The sequence below is a fragment of the Propithecus coquereli genome, unplaced genomic scaffold (genome assembly GCF_000956105.1).
Source record: "Propithecus coquereli isolate 6110/MARCELLA unplaced genomic scaffold, Pcoq_1.0 Scaffold127, whole genome shotgun sequence".
NCBI classification, from domain to species: domain Eukaryota; kingdom Metazoa; phylum Chordata; class Mammalia; order Primates; family Indriidae; genus Propithecus; species Propithecus coquereli.
This window is the reverse complement of record NW_012136858.1, coordinates 1156353-1168497: the sequence shown is the minus strand read 5'-3', so window position 1 is coordinate 1168497 and position 12145 is coordinate 1156353. Positions and strand designations below refer to the sequence as shown.

The following is a 12145-nucleotide window of genomic DNA, read 5'->3' as shown; positions in this document are numbered from 1 at the left end:
TTACAATATATTTGTTTTAAAATATTCTGCTTCTTTTTAAAATTAGTTGTATGTGTCTGTGTTTTAGGGACGTGGAGTTTTTGCCAGTGGCAGTCCTTTTGATCCGGTCACTCTTCCAGATGGACGGACCCTATATCCTGGCCAAGGCAATAATTCCTACGTGTTCCCTGGAGTTGCTCTCGGTGTTGTGGCATGTGGATTGAGGCGCATCACAGATAAGATTTTTCTCACCACTGCTGAGGTATTGTAAAATCCTCTGAGTTTGCCAAGGCTATAAAATACCAAGTGTGCTCAGCCTATGTTGTCTAATGTTTTATCTAGCATCTCAGCTCCCTGTCTAGACAAAGTAAAGTTTGAAAAAGAGAAAATCTTTCCCAATGGAGAATAAGGTGTTGGTAGAACGTTTATATTGCATCATTAGTAAAAGGTTCTGTGTTTTGATTTCTTAAAAGGAACCCTTTTTTATCCTTATACTTCTGATCAAGTGTGACAGTAATGAGATAATTAAAAATATTGTTTCCAAATGATGATTAAGTGGTGAATATTTTCTCATTTAGAACCTTCCTAAATAATGGCATTTCGAAGGTTTAAAAGTAAAGTCTGATATGGTGGAGTGGAAATGTTTATCATTCAGCATTCAGTGCAGAAAACAGAAATCACTCTACTATTTAAGCAGAAATTAAAATAGGGAATTAGGTGTTTATAAAATCTTTAAAAGGACAGCAGAAATGGGCTCTAGTCTGGGGCTTCATGGAAGATTTTCAGAACATCACAGAGCAGGCCCACTGGGGAATCTCATACTGTCATGAACCGTGAAAGATCTGAGATTTTACCCTACTTTCTTTTTTTCCCCCAATTTATTTATTTTCTTTTTAATTTCAGAATATTATGGGGGTACAAACATTTTGGTTACATACAATGCTTTTGTTTTGCCCAAGCGAGAGCTACAAGTGTGCCCTTCCCCCATACAATGTGCTCCACACCCTTTAGTTGTGAAGTTACCCATCCCCAACACCCCCGTCCCACCCGCCCCACACCCGATGACTATTACTTCATACCCTACTTTCAGGCTAACAAGTTAGCCACAATTTCATAGATACTGGCAGAAGACATGAAACTCCTAGGTCAGAGACAAAGGGCTCTATTACTCATGGCACAAGAGATACCATGAGCATCATGTTCATCAGTTCTCCTTCCCCTCTCTCCTACCCTCAACAGGATAACATGGTGATCGGGCATATATTTGTAAAATCATGAGCTTTTGATAAGCAGTGTGTTCATCTGGTTTATGTCATGTTTTCAGATTTTAACAGGATGCAATTTGTGAATGAAAAACTTGCATGAATTTCTTCTCTTAAAATTAAACCACTGTACAACATTACAGCTGAACTGAACCGAATAGAACTTGACTCATATTGAAATATTTTTATCCTGAAAACATGCTATTTTTTCCATTATGAAGAAGAATCCTAAGAGTATAGACAAAGATTCTTAGGTTATTGATGTGGTCTAAAAGAGCATAATCCCAGGGGTTAGCTCCTGGCCTCATTCTGTGAGAACAGATGCCCGGAAGCTACAGTATTCTGCTTCTGTCCTTTTCACTGCATTAGCAATATGATAACTGACATCTCAGGTTTTCTTTGACTCAAAAAATTTGTGAAACATAAGTGGATGTCTAATTACCAAGAGAACATTTTACAGTTGTTTTTGCATTAAGGAAAATGTAAGCCTTGTTTTTTAGAATAGGCATATTATCAGAATATATATACTCATGATAGCCAGTGAGGTGGTTTTTTTTTTCTAAGTAACTCTAGCACCCTCTAGTGACAAATTTCATTACAAATATTTTCCATTTACTATCCAAGAAAAGTAATAATCGCTACCAAAAAACTGAAGAAAATGAAATGTGGTGGTGTCAGCCCTGTATTCTTTTCATAACCAGTGATCTCTCTTGCTACATGTTTTCGTCTTTCTACTGTTTTTCTCTTAGGCTTCAACACAACATTCCTGTTTTTATACCATCTCAGTGATGGCCCACTCGTTGTTTTCTTTGTGTCCTTTTCACCTCCCTTCTAACTAAGAGCTTTTATTCTAGCATTCATTTTTGCCCCACTTTTTTCTTCTCTTTTCCTTATGCTTTCAAAGATCTAGTCCATTCTTTCATTTCTACTATCTTCACTCTTAATAGTGGCCAAACCTGTGTATCTCTGTTCTCATCTTTTACCAAATCTCCAGTTTCCTGCTGGACGATTCCCCAGAAATCCCCTGCTGTGTCCTTAAACACAACACGCTTAAAACCATACTTAATCATCTTTTCTCACTCTCGACATTCATGTTTCTGTTAGTGACGCCCGTTTCCAGACAAGCACCACAGCTTAGAAGCCTGACATTCTTTTCATTCTCCCTCATTCCACAGCCTTCAAACACACCATTCATATGTGCACTTGTGTAACTGCTTTATCTCTTATCCTGCCTGGAAAGCCTGAGAATTGTTCTCCACCTGTGTAAGCCTGTCCTCAGTCCTGTCCTGTGCTGCTGAAGTCCCACTTCATCCTTGACTCTTTGTGACAAGTCTGGCTGGCTCATCTTGATCTTTCTCCTTAGTCATGGCTGTCTTTGTTAAAGACCTCAATATTTACTTTTTTTTCTATTTGTAGTTTGCTCTTGAGAGCTTCATATTTTAAAAGTGTTGCTTCTGTAATTAAATTGTATATAATTTTCTTTAAAGACAGAGAGTCTTCCATATACTTCTTTCAAAACTCCAGTAGCACCCAGCTAAGCACAAAGCAGAAACTTAGTAAATACTTGTGGAGTTGAATTAAATAGAACTAGTCATATATCTTTGCAAGAAGAGTAAATATAACACCACAGATATTCACTGCCAGAGGGCCCCAAAAAGAAGAAAGTCCTTCTTGTCTAGACAATATTTTATAGTTAACAAAAGGAACATGTCAGAGATCTAGGTGAATTTTTTTAGCTGGCAACCCCAGATTTAACCATTAAGATTATTGTCAGGGCCGGGCGCGGTGGCTCACGCCTGTAATCCTAGCACTCTGGGAGGCCGAGGCAGGCGAATCCCTCAAGGTCAGGAGTTGGAGACCAGCCTGAGCAAGAGCGAGACCCCGTCTCTACTAAAAATAGAAAGAAATTATTTGGACAACTAAAAATCTATATAGAAAAAATTAGCCGGGCATGGTGGCTCATGTCTGTAGTCCCAGCTACTCGGGAGCCTGAGGCAGTAGGATTGCTCGAGCCCAGGAGTTTGAGGTTGCTGTGAGCTAGGCTGACGCCACGGCACTCTACTCCAGCAACAGAGTGAGACTCTGTCTCAAAAAAAAAAAAAAAAAGATTATTGTCAAAAATACTAGTTAGATCTCTTATGGAACTAGAAATCTCATGGCTTGGCACCAATCCCAAAGAATATTTCTGGATTGTTTTTTATCATGAAGAGAATTTTGACTCTCCTGGCACGGTGGACAGTCTTTTGGACCTCTGATGAGAGTGCATAGTGCTTCCTGGGTCAGTCCTCCTGGCCCTGCGTGGTCTGCGGTGCATCCTGACAGCACACTCCCCATGTCCTATTCACACCTGAAAGACAAACCTTGGCAGCCTGTCCTCACCCCACTCTTCCTGAATCACGTGCTGGTATCCTCTCTTCTACCCTGCTCCACCTATTTCTGCTATCTGCCCGAGGACACTTGAGATAATCACCTTGGACAACAGCATCTAGAAGAAGCTTTGATTCACACAAGTCACTGGATAACTGAAAATCCAGCTGCCATAACATTGTCAGAATGAAAGGAAGAGAGATTATTTGAAATCAGCCACAATGTCATTAGAGACAGACACCCAAAGCACATCAAAGGCAGCAAATAGTTTTTGAATGTGATTCAATAGATGAGAGTGAGATTAGGACTCTTGTATACTCTCTCCTTTTCCACACCCAGAATCAATTCCTTGCATTTTAGTGGGGCTCCCCATGGCCACCTGTTTGCTGCTTGACTCTTTGTTCCACAATTTCTTTGTGTGACAGGCACACATGGAGAGCAAGGATTCAGAATGATTCTTCTTTACTCAGCCATTTTCTGACTGTCGCCAATCCTTTTAAAATGATATATGTGGCCTGGAGTGGTGGCTCATGAATGTAATCCTAGCATTTTGGGAGACTGAGATGGGAGGATCACTTGATCCTAGAAGTTTGAGGAGTCGAGGACAGCATAGCAAGAAGCCTGTCTTTACAAAAAATAAAAAAATTAACTGGATGTGGTGGTGCACACCTGTACTCCCAGCTACTTGGGAGACTGAGGTGGGTGGATCACTTGAGCCCAGGAGTTGGAAGCTGTAGTGAGCTATGATCGTGCCACCGCACTCCAGTCTGGGTGGCAAAGCAAGACCCTATCTCTAAAAAAAAATGTTTAAATAAACAAAAAAATAAAATGACATTTGTGTAGAGTTCTAGAGAAGAAACAATGATGTTGAATGCTATGTGCCAGTGGAAAAAAAATTGAAAAAATTTGAAATTGATTGGTTATAGAACTTGCCTCCAAATCAAATATCCAATAAACTAATACATTGTAGAGGTACATCTCACTCCAAAAGCTATTTTGCTTCTACTTTGCCATGCTGGCTGCCTATTTGTTCTTTTTAAAATAAATAGCTAAGACTCATTGAACATTTATTTGACAGACACTGGGGTAAATTCTTCGCTAGCATTTATTTCTTTTAATCCTATGAATTAGGAATTATTATTAGTTCTATATTACTGATGGGAAAACTAAGGCTTATAAAGTTTAATTAATGTGACCAAATTCAAACAGATAGTAACAGATAGTATTCAAACACAGGTCCACCTCACACCAGAGCCTGAGTCTTCAACCAGCATGCTGCTACATCTTTTCAACATTGTGCTACTCATTTTTTCTCTATCCAGTTAAATAACAATGCTAGATACCCATAGAAGGTTTTGGTTTAACATCTAAGAAATTCCAACTGATTTAAACCTGCCAGAAATCTTTTGCAGAAGAACAATAAGTAACAAGATTTTTTAAAAAGTAGTCTCAGTTCAACGGGGAAATAACATAAAATGGTTTTATTTTTGTTCCAATCATTGTTTTAAATAATTCTCTGCCAGATTTCCCTTTTCTTTCTCTTAGTGGCATTCCAGTAAAATCCCACAACTCTCAGTTCACTCCTTTTAACAAGTGTTAATTAAGTACCCTCTATATGTTAGGCATTATTCTGAGTGCTGAGGTTATGTCAATGAACAATAATTAAACATCTGCTCAGTTCAAAATTTTATATCTAATTCAAATAGCATGTCCTCTCCCTGCAGTATGAGAGGCCTACAGTAGCAGGTAGGGAAGACCTATCTTCTCTTTTACTCTTCTTCTGACACTAGCACTTTGAGGAATTTGGGGAAAAGTGTGTGGTGAGACTCTGAAAAACCTCCTGCCCTGTTAAGGCCTACTTCTCAAATGTGTTGGAGATAGGAAGGGTATGGAAAAGGGCAAACATCCCTTTTATTAACTCTCCACTATTTTAGGTCATCAGGCCTCTGTGGCAGGGTCCAAATCTGGCTTCTCTTATGGGACACATATGTGAGAGTTCAGAGGACCCTGATGTGGGAGGTCGATAATAAACAATTCAACACTGCTTGATTTAGAAGTAGGGAATAGTTTGGTGACAGCAGATACAGAGACTCATTAGGTGATTCAGATAATCCAGGGTCTGTGTAAAATTAAAATCCTCCATATAACGTGACTCTGAAATGGCTTTCTCAGCCTCCTGCGCTACCGCCTGCACAGGTCAGCTGGGGTAAAGCGTGAGCAGCCTGGGATAACTGCCCTCCTGTGCTCCCAGGGTCCTTTTCCGTTACTTCTATCATCCTCCTCTTCCTTTCTTTTCTCCTGTTCCCCTAATGCGTCAGTTGGAAAGTATCCAGCATTTCACAGTACAGTAGAAAACGAAGTGGACCAAGAGGACACCTAGATTCTCTTCCCATATTTTTCACCAATTGTGCGATGATCCCAACACTCACCATACCTCCCTAGGCTCAGTTTTCTCCTTGATAGAGAGGGAGATGAAATTAGACGATCACATTAATGGGATTGGTTTCTACACATGACCATTATATGTGACCATTCACTTGGTTATCTGTATAAGCACCACATTGTATGGTGTGAAGTATAAACATTTTTTTCCTTTTTTATTTTTTTTTTAAGGTTATAGCTCAGCAAGTGTCAGATAAACACTTGGAAGAGGGCCGGCTTTATCCTCCTTTGAACACCATTAGGGATGTTTCTCTGAAAATTGCAGAAAAGGTAAAACCACTGTTGTTCAAGCTTCATTATTTTTCCCTCCTTCTCTTGCTAAATATGCATTTGTTAAATGTTAAAAATCTACTTTCTTGGAATGTATATTTGTATGTGTATATCAACATACTGTGTCCGAAGTCAGGGAAATGAGGCACAGTGACTCCATAGAGCTCAGGAGCTACATTTGATCCCTACAGAGGAATGGAAGAATTGGGCTGAATCATTCATTTCCCAATAATTCTTTTTAAATAATTCATTAGGATTTCCTTTCAGCCAGTTTCCTCCCATTTTGCCTTTTTAAGTTATTCTTTTCCATATTGCACTTGTGATAACTGCCAAAATATTGCAGATACAGTAGTGACATTTAGACCTTGAACCACCTTTCTTACCTGTGTCTCTGTGATGAATGCATCTTAAATGACTAAGATCACAGTTGATACTGCTGGGCAGAAGGCAAAACAATGAGGGCAAAGAACTAAACGCTGTTGGGTGGCTTGTGAGGAGTTAGCCAGGAAGAGCCTAAAGGCAGGGAAATTTTCTGTAACTGGACTGAGAGAGAAATTGACTTTTGTGCAGTGTCATTGTATTAGTTTGCTTGGGCTGGCATAACTAAATACCACAGACTGGGTGGCTTAAACAACAGAAATTTATTTTCGAACAGTTCTGGAGGCTGGAAGCCCAAGATCAAGATGTCAGCAGGTTGGGTGTGCTGAGGCCCGAGGCCTCTGTCCCTGGCTGCAGATGGCTGCCTTCTTGCTGTGTCCGCACGTGGTCTTTCTGTGTGTGGACATCCTTACGTGTCCACATTTCCCCTTCTTATAAGGACACCAGGCAGATTAGCTTAGGGCCTACCTTAATGGCCTCAATTTAACTTAATTATCTCTTTAAAGGCCCTGTCTCCATATACAGTCACATTCTGAGGTACTAGAGGTTAAGGCTTCAACACATGAATTTGGGGGTAACACAATTCAGCCCATAAAAATGGTTATCTGTTTAAACTGGGGTTTCTCTACCTCAGCACATTGGGCATTTTGGCTAGATAACTTGTGAGGGCTGTCCTGGAGATTGTACAGTGTTTAGCAGCTTTCCTGGCCTCTGCCCACTAGATGTCAGTAGTATCTGCACAGTTGTGACAACCAAAAATGTTCCCAGACATTGCCAGGTGTCTCCTTGGGGGCCACATTGCTCCTGGTTGAAAACCACTGGTTTAAGCTATTAGCAAGTTTACCTAAACAATATTATTTAAGATTCATATATCATCATTTGTCTTGTTGATTGAATGTATATTCTTCAAAAAATAAGTAATCCTTCAAAAACTTAAAATAATAATCTGCTTGGTTATCTATTTATGAAAGAGTATGCTCATATTTTCTCCTCATATGTATCTACTAGCTTGTGACTAGTTTGAGCTATTAATATACTGAACAGCATAATATCATTTTAAGTTCATTTTGAAGATTTAAATGAAAAGGAGTTAGCATATGATTAGAGGAAAAATTAAGAAATCAGGAGACATCAGAAGGATTGCAGAAAGATTCAGATATTACATCTATAATAATGCCAGAATACTGAATGCAGAGACAAAAGTTGGGAAATTAAAACAAAGAACCAACTTCAGGGAGGAAAATGACATAAATAGACTGCAAATTTGAGGTATCAATCGCATATCAAATGTACAGATACAACAAGTAGATGGAAATGACTGAAACTTAAAGAGGGGCTGGGCATAAAGACCTGGGAGTCATTTGCAGATCTGTGGTAACAGCAAAGCTCTAGGAGTGGTTGGGGTTGCCAAGAGAGCAAGTATGGCAAGGAAAGAAAACTGAGGATAGAATATAATTTATTATTCTGTCTGGAAGAGAGAGAAAAAGAAGCCAGTTACGAAGAGAAGTGGTCAGGATTTTAAGAAGAGACTCAGAGATGAGCAGCATGTCAGGAATTAGAGAAGAGACGATTTCAGGCTGGGAGTGGAAGTTGTGATTAACGAAACCAAATCCTGGAGAGAAAAACAGATGAAGACTTTTATTTAGTACTTAGAAAGTTATCAGATTACAAAAGCATTTTCAAGAGGTACAAGAGGTTAAGAAATCAGGGAGAATTAGGAAAGCAATAAAATATAAGCCACTCTTCCAGGGAGGTTTGCATTGATAAGGCAAGAATAAATATTTCAAAGATCATTACTGTAATATGCCTGGGAGCAGAAAGAGGAGATGAATTTCCACATAGTCTGTGTCAGTAGTGAAACGATGTGTTTTCTTATAAAGTTAATGTAGCCATTGCCAACAGGCACAATAGATCTTTTTGGGGTGATGGAAATGTTCCAAAACTGAATGTGGTAATGGTTGCACAACTCAATAAATTTACAAGAATAGTGTAATTGTACACTTAAAATGGTTGAATTTTGTGTGAATTATACCTCAATAAAGCTGTTTAAAACGTAATAAAACCACATTAAAGGCACTTAGGAAAAGAGAGAAAAAGAAAATAATAAACATTATACTTTTCTAATATAAGCATTATTATTATTTTTGTATTGAATTTTTTTGTTTGCTTTATTTTCTAACATTATTATAGTGTAATTATAGCGTACACATACTTTTCCTTGCTCATTGACATTTCTTCATAATACACAGCATTTTGTACAGCATTTATAACCATAAATATTCATAAATGCGTAATTTTCCATTGAGAAGAGATACTTAATCACTCTAATAGTCTTCAAAATCAGATTTACCCAAATCAGTCAGTCATACAAATAGTTGCTCAGTGATTGTTTTATAGAACTGGTGTAAAAGAACTAGCACATATGGAGTGATTGACCTTGATAAGAAGAATCCATTTTTTTCAAAGAAAGTAGGGGAAGAGAGCATGTACGAGGATACGAAGGAGACAGTTTGAGTTGGTGGGAAGGAAAATTAAGATCATTTTCTCTGAGCAGTTGGAATTTTCTCAGTAATGAGAATCAAATGGGGACTTTAAGATGAAGACAGGGAAGGTTTGGAATTGCCTTTTGGGAGCTATGAGAGAAAGTTTTTAAAAAAGGGATAAAAGTTTAATGTGCAGGTTAGGAAAAGAAGGACACCACAGAAAACTCACACATGGTTCTAGGATGGACAGCCATGGAGGGAGAAAGCCAGCACTGAGGGATCCCCAGAGAAGGGACTCTAATTGTGCTGGTAACACAGACGTGGAGGTGAGCTCTTCTGTGACGCTGGCAAGGAGCACTCACCCTGGCTGCTGAGTGCAGCTGGTTAGGGGAGCAGGGTCTAGAGACCCGGGATAAAGGAAGAGATTTTGTAGGAGGCTGTGGTCAGAATAGGGATTCTTGAAAATTCAAGGTTCAAGCTTAGCAGGACTGTTCTTAGTTCAAGTTAATTATCAGTCAGGTCATGTCAACACTGTCGTCTCTGAGAAATCCTGGTGTGAACATACATGAATAAACCTCCACTAGTCACGCTTTCCTTAGCTGCTGGTATCATTTCCCCCCCCTCTCTTTTTTTATATGGTTTATAATTGCATTTTCATTTTATATCTTTATTGGTTTTGTGTGCTTTTATTATAATATTTTTTTTCTGGAAATAAACAAGATATATATTATTTTTTTTTGAAATGAATAAAACTTCTACTGACATGGGTTCATCCTCACCTGTATTCATTAAAATAATATTCTTTTTTTATATCTAGATTGTCAAAGATGCATACCAAGAAAAGACAGCCACGGTTTATCCTGAGCCACAAAACAAAGAAGCATTTGTGCGCTCTCAGATGTACAGTGCTGATTATGACCAGATTCTACCTGATTGTTATTCTTGGCCTGAAGAGGCCCAGAAAATACAGACCAAACTTGACCAGTAGGATAATAGCCAACATTTCTAACTCTATCAGTGAGATCTTGAAATCTTTCATAATTTTTAAAGGTTGGAATCTTTTATAATGGTTCATAATATGCTTAGATTAAGATAATTTTACTTTAACAATCTAAAAATGTGTGAAGAATATTGATACAAATTAGGATAAACATCACACTAGACAATTTTACTTCATTTGCCTTCTGGTTATTTATGGTTTCTATTTTAATTATTCTACCGAAGTTTTCTTTAAAAGCTATTGTACCTACTACTGAGAAACTCATCATTTTTATAGAGGAAACTAATGGGAAGACCAAAATTAGTAATAAATTGATATTATCACATTAAATCCATAATTCTTTTGTTGACCATTTTATTAAAATCTACTTTTTTTTTTTAATAAAGATAGAAATGAACTTAGACATCGATGAACTTTTGCTAAATAGAAACAACACTACTTTGTTGCCTAGAGAAAGATGACTTCTCAGGTACTTTTATTCTAATCCTATATTATATTTGTGCAACTGAATTCTAACATTTCTAAGAAAGATCACTGCTGTTTACAATGCCTTGTGCAGCCTTAGATTTTAATATTCTTTTGTCATTGTTACATCTTACGGAGTGAAGCTCTCATCACCGTGGTCCTTAGAGATCCCTCCTATAAGCGCCTTTATTTCCCCTTAACCAAATGTCCTATCCTTCAGGTACCATACTGTTGCTACAGGGCTTTTATGGGCTGTGGCCCCTGTCCAGAGGTTGGTACCTTCATGTCAGCATAGCCTGAGCAGTGAGAAGGGCTGCTAGGAGAGTGTGTAGTTCAGTCCCTTGAGAAAGGGCTGCTTGAGGAGCCCTGCCTCTTAACACCCCAAGGATCTCAGGAGTTAGGAGCAAGACCGTGGTTCCCAGACAAGCTAGGTTCCTATTTGAGTAACCTGCCTTAATGGACCCTTGATGAGCTTAGGTAACTGAGAGCTCACTGTGTTACAACAGACTTACTTTCTTCTGAGTTTGGAGAAAGTTTTGTAACCATGTGCCCAATATTAGAAATTATCTTTACATCATATATTAAAATATTTTAATTACCAAGACCATTCTATGAAAAAAGTAGTTACATCCCCAGATTGTATTGATTTACTTTAGAAATTAATGATTGAACTAATGGAAACAACTTTAAATTCTTAAGCTCAGGTGCAATAACATTGGCTATTTATTTGTAAAATTAGAGAATTTTGTTTTTGAAGTAATGCTTTAAAGAGTATAAGAAGATGTTCAAGATAACTATACTATAAAATGATTTTATTTAAAGTTGAAGGTTACACAGATTGTTTTTGGTCTTGAGTAGAAGGGGTTTGGGTATTTCTGAAGGTAACATTTAGTCAAGAGTTTTCTCAATGTGGTTATTTGGAAAAGCTTCAGAATGACTATCCATTTCTTGTCGATTGCCATGTTGTCTTATAGCTCTAACTAAATGTATTTACCTATGCAAAAGATTTATTAAAGCATAGAAAAAGTGAATGAACGAAATTATGAAATAATTGTCTTTCTTTCTTAAAATATGGATTCATTGTAATGCTGGGTCTTGGGGGTCATATATCAAAGTATTATGAATTTGTAAACTATTCTAATAACTTCTAATTTCACCATGAACTTCATTCACCCAAATGTAATCATATACACTGGATACTATGATGTGAGAGCTACTTTCCTTGTCCTTAGGGAAAGATAATGAAACAAGCATTAGATAGTTACTTACCAGGTGTCAAGTATTGTACATATATTACTTTAAGTTAATGCAAACCCCACAATTTCCTTACAAAGTTGGTATTTTAAGGAACTTGCCAAATCCACAGAGCTCGTAAATGAAGAAGATAGGCTTTAAATCCATGTTTATCTTTCTTTATGGTCTGTTCTCCTTTCACTAGGCCTCAGCCCAGAATAGCACTGTCCTGTGTGTGATTTTAAATTTTCTAATAGCTTCATAAA

The 12145-nt window shown here is 37.9% G+C and overlaps 1 protein-coding gene across 2 annotated transcripts in view; it reads left to right on the top strand.

Annotated features, from left to right (window-relative positions):
• ME1 (malic enzyme 1, NADP(+)-dependent, cytosolic) overlaps window positions 1-11716 on the top strand; it is a 176982-nt gene extending 165266 nt beyond the window's left edge. Inside the window, exons 12-14 of one of the 2 annotated variants that reach the window (XM_012638232.1) lie at window positions 68-241; window positions 6222-6320; window positions 9999-11716. In XM_012638232.1, the coding sequence (XP_012493686.1) occupies window positions 68-241; window positions 6222-6320; window positions 9999-10169 (444 nt within the window). In that variant the 3' untranslated portion in view covers window positions 10170-11716. The remainder of the gene's footprint in view (window positions 1-67; window positions 242-6221; window positions 6321-9998) is intronic. The other variant, XM_012638233.1, reaches the window with a different exon arrangement.
• Window positions 11717-12145: the final 429 nt, after the last annotated feature.